Raw genomic sequence first — 15988 nt, forward strand, 5'->3', positions numbered from 1 at the left:
AAGAAGCATCATACTTATTTTAGGAAATAACTCATGATATATGTCTCTCCTTTGCAATAAAAAATTGAAAGTACCCAAAGTTATGTAGAAGGGTGGTATTTATCTCAATTTCAATATGTGTAATTGTCATTAAACTGAGTTAGGTAACAAAAAAATCCATATTCTGTAAGTAATGATTACTTCAGGAAAAAGTTACAATATACATACTTACCAAGATATACAATATACACGTTAATATGTACTAACAGTAACATAGAATATACATATTAACAAATGTATTAATATTTTGGGAAACACAAAATTTATTTTCCTTGTGTCATTTAACTGGCCGGTTAAACCCCCTGATAAGTACAACCTTAACCACTTCACACACAATGACTGGACAGCTCTAGAAGTCATGTATACATCTACAAACTGGCCATACCTTTATAATGATGCTTCTAAGTTCTGTGGCAGAAACATACCTCATAGGCTGTTTGTGAAATAGTACTGGCTGTATTCCAAACCGCACTCATTTGAATTTTCACAGGCTTCCCCGAAGCAGAGGACACTTTTACTGTGGGAGAACTCACACAGACTGAGACCAGTGAGGTTCGTTCTTGTTCTGAAGGATTATAGACCACAAGATACCTGCAAAAACAGCTGCTTCACTATTGTGGACTCAAAATACTTGCAGTTCTTTAATGCTATTTGTAAGATCTCAGCTCATAGATAGTCATAGAGTCAACATGCGGAGAAATTACATAGAATATTTTGGTGAAACTTTTGGAGAACATGCAATTTCATCACAACAAATACTGCACAATACAAAGGGTAATGAAACAATGATTCACTTTTTCAGAATAAAATGATATACAAATAGAAGCCATTAATAGGATTGTAATAAAGTTATTTTCATGTCCCAGAAAATGACTAATGTACATATGATCTGTCTCAAAGAATTAGCTCTATACATCTAGTATCTTGATCCCTGCCTAATCTAGCAGAATTAAAGAAATATATAAATTATTTGCAATTTAACCATAATTAATTTCAACTAAAATTCTGACATTCATTTTAGACCACTAAAACAGCAAAAATGTATGACTATATATGTAGAATCCCATAATTCACACATATATTTTAAATCTAAGAAACTTAGTTCTGAAAAAAAGACATTTGAAGTTAATTCACTTAAAATAGGGGATAAAATTTTATAATAAATAGTGGCAAAATATTTTATTGGGACTTAGCTAGAGAAAGGAAAACAAAAACTATTAAATAATTTTAGGCAATATTTGCCACTAGTGTTATTTTTAGAATGAAAAAAAATGAACTGAGTGGGGTTTTGGTCAGACTTTTTCCAACAGTTTTTATACTAGTACATTATGACATCCTTCCTATAACATTTGTTTTTACAGGATGGTCTTAAACATAGCTATATTTGTTTTTTAAAACGTGAAGGACTTCATCGTTTTTCCTAAAGTCCTCTCTCCATTCTTCGATATTCCAGTGATTCTCAGTTGAAGAACCTAACATCTTTAGTTTTTTCAGTAGCATGACTCAGCCAGATATTCACTGTTTTATGGCTTTTCCTCTGAGTAGAAATGTTCTAGACCATCATATCACAGACTTCATGAATTCTGAAGCCTTTGCAAGATTTATGGTTTTAAATTTAAACCAATTTGTATCATATTATCTTCAATTAAATAAAAGGATATTGTGAAGACCATGTTTGACCAATACTATAACTCACTGATTCATTAGTGATTATTTTCATGATCTGAAATATTGTTTTCCTATATAATTTTTAATTGCAAGAACACAGAACTAAAATTAGGTAGCACTGCTTTTCTCCCTGAGACTTAGCAGCTACAATGAAGGTGGTAGGATCAAGCTAGCATCATTTAGGCAGTGCATCAGAAAGCCTAGCAGTGTTCCTTTATCCTACATATGTGTCCTGTATATTTCAACTGCATTACAAACCATTCATTAAGAAATAAAATTAATACCTATAGTGGCCAAAACTAAAATGAAGGCAACAGGAAAACATGAAGATAAAGAAAATCTGTAAAATGTTTGACTTATAAAGTGTCAAGAGAAGCACATATGATTGAAATAATATTCTGAAATAATTGAGATTCCTTACATATATGAGAAGAGCAGTAGAAGCTATGCAGTTAAAACATATTTACAAAGACCATTGGAGCCTCATAATACTAGATAAATCCTGTTTTATTCACAGAAGCAATTTTCAAAAAGAGTGAGGGTAATGTCCCCTTGAAGGGTTACGTTTAAGTGACTTACCTAAGGAATCTATCAACCTCTTTGCACCCTCCCATTGCTCTGTACCAGAGCTAACATTGCACCTGGCTATTCTCCTATCATGAACACACTGGAGAATCACAATGACCAAGATTCACTGTTACTAAGAGGATGATACTCTGTTCCTAAGGTGCACTGGGGAAGAAAAAATAGCTGAGGATCACTCATCTTCAGCAACAAAGATGTTCAAATCAGCATCCTAGAAAGGAGTAATTAACTACTGAACCCCATGTTCCCAGACTCCAGCCAGTCTCCTAATTGTGCAGAAGCCCTGAGGCACACCCTGGTACTAAGCCTAGAATTCCCTGGCAAGTTCTTTGGATGCTCTAATACACAGAATTGGTCATAAAGATTCTGAAAATAAAATGTAACATGTGCCCAAGCAATAAATTAGGTAACAAGCATCCAGAACACTGGTTCCTTCCCATGGGCAAAAAAGAAATGACTCACATTTAAAGCAAATAATAACTTTAACCATACATTTGGTTTTGTACAATATTAAATCATTTTTTATAATAAGCAATGAACTAGGTTCTGTTTTGTTTCATTTTAGTAGCTAATTAGTATTTGACCATAATGATGTTTCTACTGTACTGAATGATTATGTAATTATCATGCCAGGAATCTATTCAAAAGCTAAATGTGTAGAGTATATAATGAGCATAATGCTGCACTAAGAAAATAATTTTTTAACATAATTGGAGATTCACAGCATGTTTTTCAAGTGCATCACAGCACAAATTTATCTTTTACACACAAACTTCTATCTGTGTATATTTTAAGTAGAGTATAGAAGAAGCATGATTATATATGAATTATATTTCCTTTGGAAATAAGTACACCACAATAAAACAATTAAATTTCACTGTCATCATTATGTTTGGTAACCAAACATTTGTTATACCACTAATATTTCCAAACAGGAGCCTTTTTAAGCTCTTTAGTTATGAATAAAACCAATGGTTTTAATATCTTATAATATCATGCTCATTTACTGAAAATTAATGTTTGATCCACACTAACAAAAGAATCACATCTATACCCTGAAAATGATAATTTTTTTATTGTCGGTATTACAGTTGTCCCCCATTTTTCCCTCCTTCTCCCCCAAACCCTGCACCACCCCAGGCCTTCCCCACCCTATTGTCTGTGTCCATGGTTATGCATATATAATCTTAGGTTAAGTTCTCCTTCCATAAACTGAGATCTGTTATTCTGTTCTATGCACCCATGCTTCAAAATATTGAGAATAATTTCTATTTTACCTTGGAAGTAACTGTATAGGAAGCTCAGAACTCTTCCCCCAAATCCTCCCACATTTGCATTAGCTTCCTACTTCTCATCTGTCACCAAGTCACATCCAAACTCCTAGTTTTCATTATGACACTAAGCCCCAACCACTTGGGGTTACCAGCATTATCTCAATTCTCTATATCAAAGAACAACTCTCACCACATGAAGACAAAGCACTCATGTTACCTGTCCATTGAATTAGAGGGCAGAAAATGATCTACTTTTGATTAGGACAAAAGGAATGGAGGAAAATAAAAGGCCATCTATATGCTCATGTCAAGCTGGGAATCACTTTATGAAAGAAGTAGAAAGAATTCCACTGTTCACATGGTTCTATCCTCGAAGATTCTATCAAGATGCTAACATTCAGAATTCCCTCATTCGTAGAAATAATTCACATCATATTAAGAAAGACAACTGTGGCCCTGACTGGTGTGTTTCAGTTGGTTGAGCATAGTCCCATGTACCAAGGGGTCACAGGTTCAATTCCTGGTCAGGGCACATGCCCCAGTGGGGGCATACAGGAGGCAGCAGATGGATGTTTCTCTCTCTCTCCCTCTCTTTTCCTCTCTCTCTGAAAACCAATAAAACATATTTAAAAAATAAAAAAAATTAAGAATAGTAACCTTTGAATAGTATTCTGAATATGGATATATATTTGGAGTTATATGTTTATAAAAATTTCAATTTCTAAATTTGAAGTCCTTTTAATACAGCCCACCTACTTTTCTAGGTTTAAAACATAATCCTTACCATATTAACCATTGGGGGATCAAGATATGAGAACAAAGGGGCCTCTTTGAGATATATTAGATCTTCAACAATCACACTCAGTTCTGTGACTCTTAGACTCTGAAGTCAGACATATTCAAGTTCAAAACCCCAGCATGACACTTAGAATTTGAGAGGCTTTGGATAAGTTATTTTATTTCTCCAAACCTAATATCCTCACTATCAGGAGACAAAATTCTTATTAGGGTTAAATAATAAAATGTTTGGAAAAATCACATAGCCCAGCCTGGGCACTAAGTAGAATCTCAATAGCAATTAATTTCTCTCCTGTCCTTTAAAAAAACCTCCTGGCACCCTCACCAGGGACCATGGTACATGAATCATACTGGATAGTGAAGTGAATGTTTTAATTAACCTAGATCACTGAATTGCCTTAAGTGCTTTTTTTTTTTTTTTTTTTTTTTTTTTTGTAAGAGATATATAAATATAAATGAAAAATATTAACAAAACCACACATGATAACACAGATATCTTGAAACAACAGGACTGGGGGTGAGAGGGTAGAAGCACAGGTCCATAGAATCTCACACAATGCCAATGCAAATCCCATTGAGCCTTGGCCAAGGGGTTCAGTTAGTTGGAGCATTGGCCCGTGCACCAACGGGGGCAATCAATTGATGTTTCTCTCTCATATCTCTCTCTCTCTTTCCCGCTTTCTCTAAAAATCAATAAGCATATCCTTGGGTAAGAATTAAAAAAAATTCCCACTGAAATCCTTTTGTTGGAAGAAAGATGAGAAAAGGAAGGGATCATTAATGAGGTAAAAAATCTGTATATAAAAAAGCCTAAGCGACCAGCCAACCGGCCAACTGGCCAGTAGCTATGGCATGCAATGACCACCACGAGGCAGACGCTCAACGCAGGAGCTGTTGAGCGACAGCAACTTTGCAGAGTGCCCTCCTGCACTCCAGGACCCCTCGGAGGATGTTGGACTGCCGGTTTCGGCCTGATCCCTGCAGGCCAGATGAGGGACCCCACCTGCTGGAGGGACCCCTCTCACTCCACAGATGCCCTTTGAGCCCAGGCGCGGCCCCAGATGCGGCCAGCCAGGAGGGACAATGGGAGGTTGGCTCCAGGGCGTGTCCGGCCCATCTTGCCCAGTCCCGCCCTGGCCACCTTCTAATTAATTTCCTTTCAATGTGCAGGAATCCATGCACCGTGTCTCTAGTTCTATATATATATCTATAACAGATGAGGCAAAGTAAATGATTAAATGGATACATTAAAACAATATGCCAAAAATGATTTCAGATGAAAAGTTTAAAAACAAAAAATATACAAAATTAGTAATTTTTGATACAAAAGGTCTTTCTAATTATAATAGAAAAAATATAGCAAAGTAAAAGGATGGCAGATTTGATAATAAAAGCTTAAAACTTTTCCCATCTTAAACAATAAGATTAAAGAGTGAAAATATAAAAGAAAATCAAATTAAGGAAATTTGTAAAGTGTTCTTACAAATCAATAGAAATATAAACACTGGAATAGAAAAAAGTGAGCACTTTTCTTTTACCAAATTGAAGTTGAAAGATATATTATACTTCCATTTCCAGGAAAGATGGAGCAGCTGACGACAAACAAGAGCACTTACTTCTACTGGCCAATTAGAAAAGCCAGATAAAATACAAGTAATCATCTGCTTGAAGGCAATATAGCAGCAATTTTCAACCAGTGTGCTACAAGAATTTTAAAACATGAAAAACTTGACTATTTAGTCAGGAGCACTGACCTCCTTTCCCTTAGATTGACAAATAAAAAAATGACAACAGTTAACACAAAGATACCTGTCTGATGGGACTGAATCAAAATTATACCTATTTTGTCAGATTGGCAAAAATATATTTTTTGGTGTGCTGCTGAGTTTTAGTAATTAGTTTACATATACCATGAGATGAAAAAAGTTGAAAATCGCTATCCTATCTAATAAAAGAGTAATATGCAAATTAACCATCACTCTGCTACACCCGCCAGCCATGCCCACCAGCCAATCAGGAGGGAATATGCAAATAAACCCAACCAAGATGGCTGCAGTCACAGAGAGCAGGAGGGAGGTTTGGGTTTCCCTGGCAATGGAGGAAGCCAAGCTTTCCGCCTGCCCTTGCAGGCCCAGGCCTCCACTCAATGCTACGAAGTTTCAATTATAGAAGATAAATAAATTCGGCAGCCACGGAGCTGGAGAGAGCAGGAGGCTAGGGTTGCCCGCGGTGATGGAGGAAGCCAAGCTTCTGCAGCCCTGACCTGCTTTGGCCTCCGCTTAAGGCTACAAGGTTTCAATTATAGAAGATACATAAATCCCAACAGAAATGGCTGCCGCCACAGAGGGAGCAGAAGGCTTGGCTCCACTCCAGGCTACAAAATTTCAATTGTAGAAGAAAAATAAATCCCAGATCCCAGGGCCTCTTCTTGGGTCGCCGGGGGGCGTGGCTGACCTGCAAACCACCACAGGCCCCTCGCCCAGGCCATCCCACACCCCAAGGGAACCCCCACCCTGATCAGGGTCACCCTTCATGGCAAACCAGCTGGCCCCCACCCATGCACCAGGCCTCTATCCTATCTAATGAAAGAGTAATATGCAGATTGACCATCACTCCAACACACAAGATAGCTGCTCCCATGTGGTCAAAGATCCTGCTCCCATGTGGACACAAGATGGCCAGCAGGGGAGGGCAGTTGGGAGGAACCAGGCCTGCAAGGGAGGGCAGTTGTGGGCAATCAGGCCAGCAGGGGAGGGCAGTTGGGAGGGAGCAGGCCTGCAAGGGAAAGCAGTTGGGGATGATCAAGCCTGCTGGGGAAGGCAGTTAGGGGTGACCAGGCTGGCAGAGGAGGGAAGTTGGGGGTGAATGGGTCTGCAGGGAAGGGCAGTTGCGGAGGACCCAGGCCTGCAGGGGAGAGCAGTTGGGGGGTTCCAGGCCTGCAGGGGAGGGCAGTTAGGGGTGACCAGGCTGGCAGGGGAGCAGTTAGGCATCAATCAGGCTGGCAGGGAAGTGGTTAGGGGGTGATCAGGCTGGCAGGCAGAAGCAGTTAGGGACAATCAGGAAGGCAAGCAGGCGAGCAATTGGGAGCCAGCAGTCCTGGATTGTGAGAGGGATGTCCAACTGCCCGTTTAGGCCTGATCCCACTGGGCCTACACGGGCAGTCGGACATCCCTCAAGGGGTCCCAGATTGGAGAGGGTACAGGCTGGGCTGAGGGACACCCTTGCCCCCCGTGCATGAATTTCATGCACTGGGCCTCTAGTAATAGATAATTGCTGAGGGGAAGGAAGAACTTCAGAGAAGTGAGCTGCCATGGTGGCCATTTCATCCTGGGGCGTGCCAGTTCTCAGCATGGGAGAGGCTGAGTTCCATGCAAAGCCAGTGTAAAGACTACATGAAGATCACTGTGAGAACAGAAAAGCCCAAAAGAGCACTTGGTGGGGACTTAGGAGGTTTCAAGCACACATTTGACTTTCTCATCAGAACATGTGCCATACATACACTAGGGGCTACACAGAAGGAAGGTTTTAAATCTAAACAGAAAGCTTCTGAGATCCCTTAATCTCAAAAGATAGCTTATGTGATTTCAGGGAGTAGGGCCTTCATGATATACCAGGCTATCAGATGAAAACTTGGTGGGCTAGGTAAAAAAGAAGTTGAGTGAATTAGCCTCAATTTAGTCCAGTCCTTTCTGAGAAAAGAGGAAAACAAAGTAAATAAAAAGATAAAGAATTTTACCACAAAAATTAAATACTAAAATTAAAATAAAAAATTAACTGTACGAAATTCCAAAAGGATGAATATTAGAAATTAACAACTCAGCAGATATGTTTAACAACAGTAGAATCAGCAGAAGAGAAGTTAAACTATTAAGAGGTATAATTCTTCTAGATTCTAGGTAAATAATCTGAATATTATGCAACTACTTTTTATATTTCTGGATGTAAAACACTATCTACAAAGAGTATATATGTATTTTTTAAATAAGAAAAATATAACAAAAACGTGCAACTTTTTAAAAGTAGGATGGGTGGTAAAGATAACCAGGGGAAAAAAAGTAGAAAAATACTTTAGGTACAGTGCTTATAAGAACAAATGCAGATTTTAGAAAAATGATGTTATTTATAGAACATACAGACTATCCAAAATCACTAGAATCTACATAGTGAAGTACACCTCTAAAATGCCAATATATGGAACCAGAAAGGAAAATAAATCTTATGTTATAAGATAGTTTAAGTCACTGCAAGGAGCTTAGACCTTATTATATAGGTTATGGGGAGTGGGGTTTAATATGACCATATTTTCATTTTTAATATGTGTATCTAGTTGCCAGGTGGAGGATGAATTTAAGGAGTCCAGACTCAAAGTAGAAAAACCAAGTAGATAGCTACAACAGCCCAGGTAAGTAAAGTTAAGACTAAATTAGAGAGTGGGAGAAATGCAAAAAGAACAAATTTGAGAAACAGGTAGAGTATCTTATCAGTAGAATTTTTCATTCCTTGGATAAGACCAGACGGGGTAAACTAGAAAAAAAGTCTTCTGTAAGTCCTGGTTTCCAGTTAGAGTGGGAGAATGATAGTGGTGCCCTTACCAAGTTTGAAGGGCAGTGAGAGGAGGTTTCAAGATGAAGGTGATAAATCCATTTTGAGACTTCTTGAATTTGAGGTGCTTAAGGAACAGCTACATAGATTTATCCTGATGTTGCTCAATTAATTACCCACTTACCCACTGGAAATATAAAGTTAAGGTTTCCAGGTATGATAGGCAGAATAATTATCCACCCAGGATGTCCACATACTAATCCCCAGAACCTATAAATATGTAACCTTACATGGCAAAAGGGACTTTTTATAAGAGGTGGTAGAAGGGGAATTGTTATACAAGTCTTCCTCTTGCAATAGTGCTGATATTTTGGAAAACAGTTTCCTATGTCCCAGTTATTGGACTAATTTGGTTGTTTTCCAGAGTTGACTTTTCTACCCCAAAAGTTCCTTTCATGGTGTTTATCCAGATTAATGCATTATAAATGATTTAGTTTTTAACGAGTAAGAAAATAAAATGTCACTTGGACATGACCCTGGGAACCAGCTACTTTAACCTCCTCTCTCCCAAGATATATAGCAAATTAAATCAAAGTTTCAAAAACATGAGGCTGGTTAGTAATGAGGTGGGACTAGAATGACCCCCCTGACTCTCAGTCCAGGGCTCGCTTCACAGTATGTGCCTCTCCAGGCATCCGATAGTGATATCTGCCCAATGCTCAATGATGTGGAAACAAAAGAGTTAGTTAGTTAGTATCATCAATGTTATTAGTATTTGGAGCTGCAAATGCAACTCAATACTATAAACTGTTAACCCTCAAAAGTATAACTACATATTTCAGGACTTTCTCCTAATGGGAAACGCATTTCTAAGGCACAAGTATAACCAAAGAGAATCAACATGTAATTTTATGACATTTATAAACAAAATAGGATTAAAAACTCTGAAGTATTTCCAGTACATAACAAAAAATAGCAAGTCAATAAAAAGGATAAATATTCCTTTCCAACTACCCTAAAACTTTTGATACTAAAGCAATAAAAGAAATAGACACACAAATTGTACATAATTTGGCTGACCCTAAGAGTCTTGCCACCAATTAAGTTGCTTTCACTCTCAGATAGCTTTGCCTAAAACAAAAATACCATCTGTTTTACCTAAAACATTAAAGATGTTTTATTTTCTTGTCAATTCAGAAATCACATCTGTAGCCAATTTCTGAAAAGACAGCAAAACACATTATATTTATGGGTGACTGCATAAGGAATGATGTTCAATCAAAATGTAATTTTCATCTACTGAAAGAAAATTTCATTTCTCCAATGATAAAACACTGTAACTTTGGAGGAACACACAGCACATAAACAGGCTGATTTTCACAAATAAAAAGACCTTCAAAGTTAATGTAGTAAAATAAGGTTGTTTTGTTGGTAAAGACAGAACTACCAAATATTCACTTTGTCAATGACTAAAATATATCTTGTGTAAGATTCTTAGGTGAAAAGAAGAGAAAACAACTTTTTATTGGTGCTACATCTCTTCATGCTAGCGAGGCATCATATAAGAGGTAAAAACAGAAAAACAACAAAACACAAAGCCACTTTCTACTTTCAAAACACTTGAAGACATAATATTGGTCCTGGGAAAGACATTCTACTCTACAATCCAATAAAATGACTGAAGATACAAAACACTAGAGAATGCAAACACCATGTTACAAGAGATAAAGAACACGTTTTGAAGAAAAAAACACACAAGTTGTCCAACTACCTAAAATACTATGATTATATATTAAATATCTACACAAAAAAAATCTTAAACCCAGACATGTCTCAGTGTGAAAAATAGCCCAATTGCACACAGAATTTTTGCCTAAAAAATAAAATTATCAAATAATGCTACTTTCCTATTAAGAATGAAATATGTAAGTCCAAAGGCTCTACTTAAAAATTTTCTTTTACCACAAAGTTGTGAACTATTATGAAGTCCAAGATGGGCTTGAAGCCCTCCCTGACTTTCTCAAGACCAGGAAACCTTAACTAAAATTATTTTCCTTGTTTCTCTTGTAGTGCATGCTTTATTAATCTGCATTTAGAAGGGGAAAAAATCTGGTTCAGAAGAATGGAAGACTTTGAAATATGCCATATCACTTCAGTCTATGCTCTGAACTGCTCTGAGTTTTTTAGCTTTATGTTAGCAATTTCAGAAGACAGGATGGACACTGAGGAAAAGAGCAAGAGGACTAAGTTTGCAAGAAACTAGAAAAAATAAACAACCAAAGAATCTATATAATTGTCAATTATCCCCACCCCAATACAAACCACTTAAAAAAATCACTCTCAAGTCAGATATTTAATTTACTTTAACACTGTCATAGTGTATTAAGTAACTCCAACTATGGGGTAAGAACCTTTGGCACTACAGCAATAACAGAACAGAATCATTCAAAATTTGCATTATCTGGCAAACACACATAAACTAATTCCAGCTCTTCACTAACACTATCTTATCTTGTTTCCAAAGTTTTTCTTAGATTCTACAAGTGACATATTTCTAGATAACTTAACTGGAAATTATTATAATCATTCCTAGACTAAACGTGGTAGTCCCCATGCTAACTCTGCCTTCATATTACAAGGCATCAAAATATCTCACCATATTTTTCTTTCCCATCTTCAGCACTTTCCTGATTGTAGTCCTTGATGGGATAATTGCAAGATGTTGTCATCAACAAGCAAAATCAGTTTAATTTCATTAGACAAACCACACAACTCAATTCCCATATAATAATATGTGAACAATAAACTAGAACCTCATGGCTAGTTAAGAAAGTTTGATTTAAAGTATAAACAGCAAACCTTCCATTGAAATATAGACTTACCAGGCAACTTAGCAGGTACTCACTGAACATACAACTACTGTGTCATTGCTTTTTAAGAAACCTTAAAACTATCATTTAAAATCCAGTCTGTTCAATTACTTCCATAAATAAAATCTAAATTTAGTAAAATCTAAAATAATTTTGTACCTAGGAACAAAATCACAGCAGACTAATCAGGAAGAAAGACTTTTATGAAATTCACATAAAATTTATAAAAAGAACAACCTGAAAGTACTAAGGAGACAAACTCCACATTATAAATCACTTAAAAGTCAATGTGTGAGATTTACTAGTACAGTAGCCTACAGACATTCTCCTGAAACTTCTAAATGACATTAAAAATGTATATATAACTAATATCCTATCTAATAAAAGAGAAATATGAAGATTGACCGTCACTCCAACACACAAGATGGCTGCTCCCATGTGGACACAAGATGGCTGCCACAAGATGGCCAGCAGGGGGGGGGGCAGTTGGGAGGGACCAGGCCTGCAAGGGAGGGCAGTTGGGGGCAATCAGGCCAGCAGGGAGGGAAGTTGGGAGGGACCAGGCCTGCAAGGGAGGGAAGTTGGCGGCCATCAAGCCTGCAGGGGAGGGCAGTTAGGGGTGACCAGGCCGGCAGAGGAGGGAAGTTGGGGGTGACCGGGCCTGCAGGGAAGGGCAGTTGGGAGGGGCCCAGGCCCACAGGGGAGAGCAGTTGTGGGGGACCAGACCTGTAGGGGAGGGCAGTTAGGGGCAAACAGGATGGCAGGCAGAAGCAGTTAGGGGCAATCAGGAAGGCAGGCAGGTGAGCAGTTGGGAGCCAGCAGTCCTGGATTGTGAGAGGGATGTCCGACTGCCCGGTGGGATCGGGCCTAAACAGGCAGTCGGACATCCCTTGAGGGGGTCCCAGATTGGAGAGGGTGCAGGCTGGGCTGAGGGACACACACCCCTGTGCATGAATTTTGTGCACCAGGCCTCTAGTACAATTATATTACTTAAAGCTGCTGCTGATAAATACTAAACTGCCTGATGCAAAAATTATAAAAATATTATTTCAGGAGGCACAAGAATGGAATAAGAAATTTTATGAAAAGGCAAATTCTGATAATGACTCTTGAAGTAGAGTCAGAAAGCTAAAACACTAGATAGAGTCAAGGAAAGGACTCTTACAAAGAAAAAAGTCAACACTTAAAGATCTCCATGCTTAGGGAATGTGGTTCAGAAGGGTGAAGATTCAGCACTGCACAACTAGCAAACATTTCTTGAGAGACATTTTCCAACAGGCTGTTAAAAAGGATGGAAATCAGGACATAGAGGAAAAGTTAAAGCACTCAAGCATAAATGCTAATAATCTAACACCAGTCAGAAGAATCAAGATGGTATCTGCTATAATGTATCTTCATTTGGGAACTTGATAATCATTTTAAATAATTTTATAATTCTTCCAAATCATTACTCTACAGGTCTATTCTACAATATTCATCTTCAAAATCCAAAAAGTTTGAAAATAAAGATTTTACAAAAACATTTGGTGGCAAAATGGAGCTGACATGAAGCTACATTTAATTATTTATCCCACTGGATCTGACTATTCAGAAATTTAAAAATATTTGATGAGTGGGTCCTGCCTCAGATTCTGAAGTATTATGTAATGTGTATATATGGCATTTTCCTAAAACTAAAAAAAAAATGAATTCAAAAATATATCTAACCCTGAAGATTTCAGGTAAAGGGTTAAGAACTTGTATTTTGGGGCAGATTATATAGCAGAGTCTAAGTCACAGACCACTTACAGGAGACACCCTGCCTATATGGGTTCTGAGCAAGAAAGAACCAAGAAATAAAAGGGGAACAAAGCTATGAACACATCCCAGCACAGTGCTACACAAGTCAGGAACACAAATAGATCTGCCATTGAATGGCTGGCTGACTGAACCAAGGAATAAGTAAATTTTAACATGGTCTTAAATAGGGCACTAAGAAATAACAAACGTTTAAGAATACTGCATTTTCTTAATATGTGAACATCCCAAATCCCAACAGCATATATATGCTCTTATTTTATGAGCTTTTATTTTATCTCTCTCCAATTCTTAATTTTGCAATACTCAATTATATTTTGGTTTTGAAATAAATAGAAAAATCTGTTTCTTTAATAATTGTAAGTGTTTGAGATTATTTTTCTACCTGATAGGAATGCTTGAGAACAAGTTTTTTTTAAAAAATTTGTAACACCCAGTGCTAATTTATTTAACACAGAAAGTGTATAGAACAAAACTCCAGTTTGAGCTGAAGCAGGCAGGGAAGAGTAGGCAATGATCAGAAAACAGGGTAGATGCCCTGGGATCTAGGGTATTAGTTATTAATGAGCCTAAGAGTAGATGCTGGTAGTGGCCTACCCAAGAGCCATTCTCATATTCTCCTTTACTGAAAGAAACCCAATTTCCCAATTTTACTCAGGATGACAATCCTAGCTTTAAAAAAAACAAACAAACATATATATATACATATATATATATATATATATATATATATATATATATATATATATATATATAAAACCACCCAATCCCCGCAAAAAAAAAAAAAAAAAAAAAAAAAGATTCTGCATGCTTGGGGTAGTCATGTGACACAGTTCTGGCCAATGAAATGTAATTAGAATTCAATAAGTAGAGTTTCCCAGAAAATGTATCCCCAATTTAATAAAAGTCAGCAAACTCTATTGGCATAACTTTCACCCATGCTATTCCTCCTTCCTGGTTGGAACACAGGGGTAATGTGTGGAGAAGCAGGCATAATCTTGTCACAGGCACAGGATGGCAGAGCTGAAAGGTAAAGGGGCCAGGTCCTTCAATGACACTGTGAAACAAATCATGAGTCCTCAACTACCTACCTTGAAACTTGTTCATAAGAAAAATTATGCCTTCTTATAAAGCCAATGAGATCTGTTATAGGTAGTCAAATGCAATTTGCAGTGAAATACTATATACACAAGTAATATTGGGTAACACAGGGACACCAACAAGTACCAAAGACTTAATATTGATCTTAAAAGAAGGTAACATTGAATGCAAGACAATTCTGCTAAAGCAAAAATTTTCTCATAAAGATTCATCACTATAAACAAACTTTTCCTTAAAGGGCTGCTTATTTTTAAATGTGTTTTACTTAACTGCCTATCAAATATTACATGTAAGTTCTTTCTCATAATGTTCATCTAACCATCTCAATTAGTTATCAATTCAGCAAACACCTCATACGTGCCAAACACTTCTTCCTTATTTCACTCAACTATCCACAACTTCTTCAATTCAAACAGGTCCTCTGCATTTTCTCCACAGAAATTGAAAGCCATATTTCATTAAGACTTAAGCTAAAACCTCAGTATTTACCAAGCCTACAATGCTTTTATTACAAATAGAAATGCTAATTTGAGATCTTTTAAAAACTTTATATAGAATTTTGTGAACATAGAATATTTGACTAATCCATTGATGGTTATTGTTGACCAAAATGTAAAGTCTTTTAAAATATCTGTTCACATGATAAAGCTGAGAGATATATCTTCCAGGGCACTGGCCAGTTTGAATGCTCCTGGCCCATATTACTAGACCACTTTCCTGAAAGACTGCTCCATGTGTGATGGTAGAATGATTAACAAGACCCAGGTCATGACTTCACTGGGTTAATAGGACATCTATTCAAAGGAACATTAAACATGTAGTAAGTGAGAAAATGTAAGTCCTGTGGGAGCTTATAAAAGCGACACCTAGCCCTGACTCAAAGATATTAGGGGAAGGTTCCACAGAATGTAACATCTAAGTTGAGTCCTAAATGATAATCAGGAATCAATCAGACAAATTGGGGGTGGGGTGGTGATGGTGGTAGTTTTTTTTTTTTGTTTTTTGTTTTTTTTTTTCCAAGCAGCAGAGGTCTAAAAGTAAGAGAGAATTTGGCATGTCATGGAATTGGTAGGTGAGGACTGAAGCACACAGTACAGGCTGGGGTGATATGAAAGATGCTGCTAGAGAAACCAAAATGCAAACACATAAGCCAAGTTAGCATCTAGGAGTTTATCCACAGGCCAAGGGAGAATAAATGGGTTCTGAGCTAAGGAGTTATTTATTTTGTTGAGTGCCTACTAACTGCTAAATTCCATAGTATTAAGTTCATATAAATAACCTTATTTAATTTTCTCAAATGCATGAGGCAGAGAT

The 15988-nt window shown here is 37.2% G+C and overlaps 1 protein-coding gene across 1 annotated transcript in view; it reads right to left on the reverse strand.

Moving 5' to 3' along the window:
• MAN2A1 (mannosidase alpha class 2A member 1) overlaps positions 1-15988 on the reverse strand; it is a 162441-nt gene that overhangs the window by 51358 nt on the left and 95095 nt on the right. The window contains exon 13 of the mRNA XM_080678363.1: positions 465-630. Within this exon, the coding sequence (XP_080534489.1) occupies positions 465-630 (166 nt within the window). The remainder of the gene's footprint in view (positions 1-464; positions 631-15988) is intronic.

The sequence above is a fragment of the Plecotus auritus genome (genome assembly GCF_963455305.1).
Source record: "Plecotus auritus genome assembly, chromosome: 7".
NCBI classification, from domain to species: domain Eukaryota; kingdom Metazoa; phylum Chordata; class Mammalia; order Chiroptera; family Vespertilionidae; genus Plecotus; species Plecotus auritus.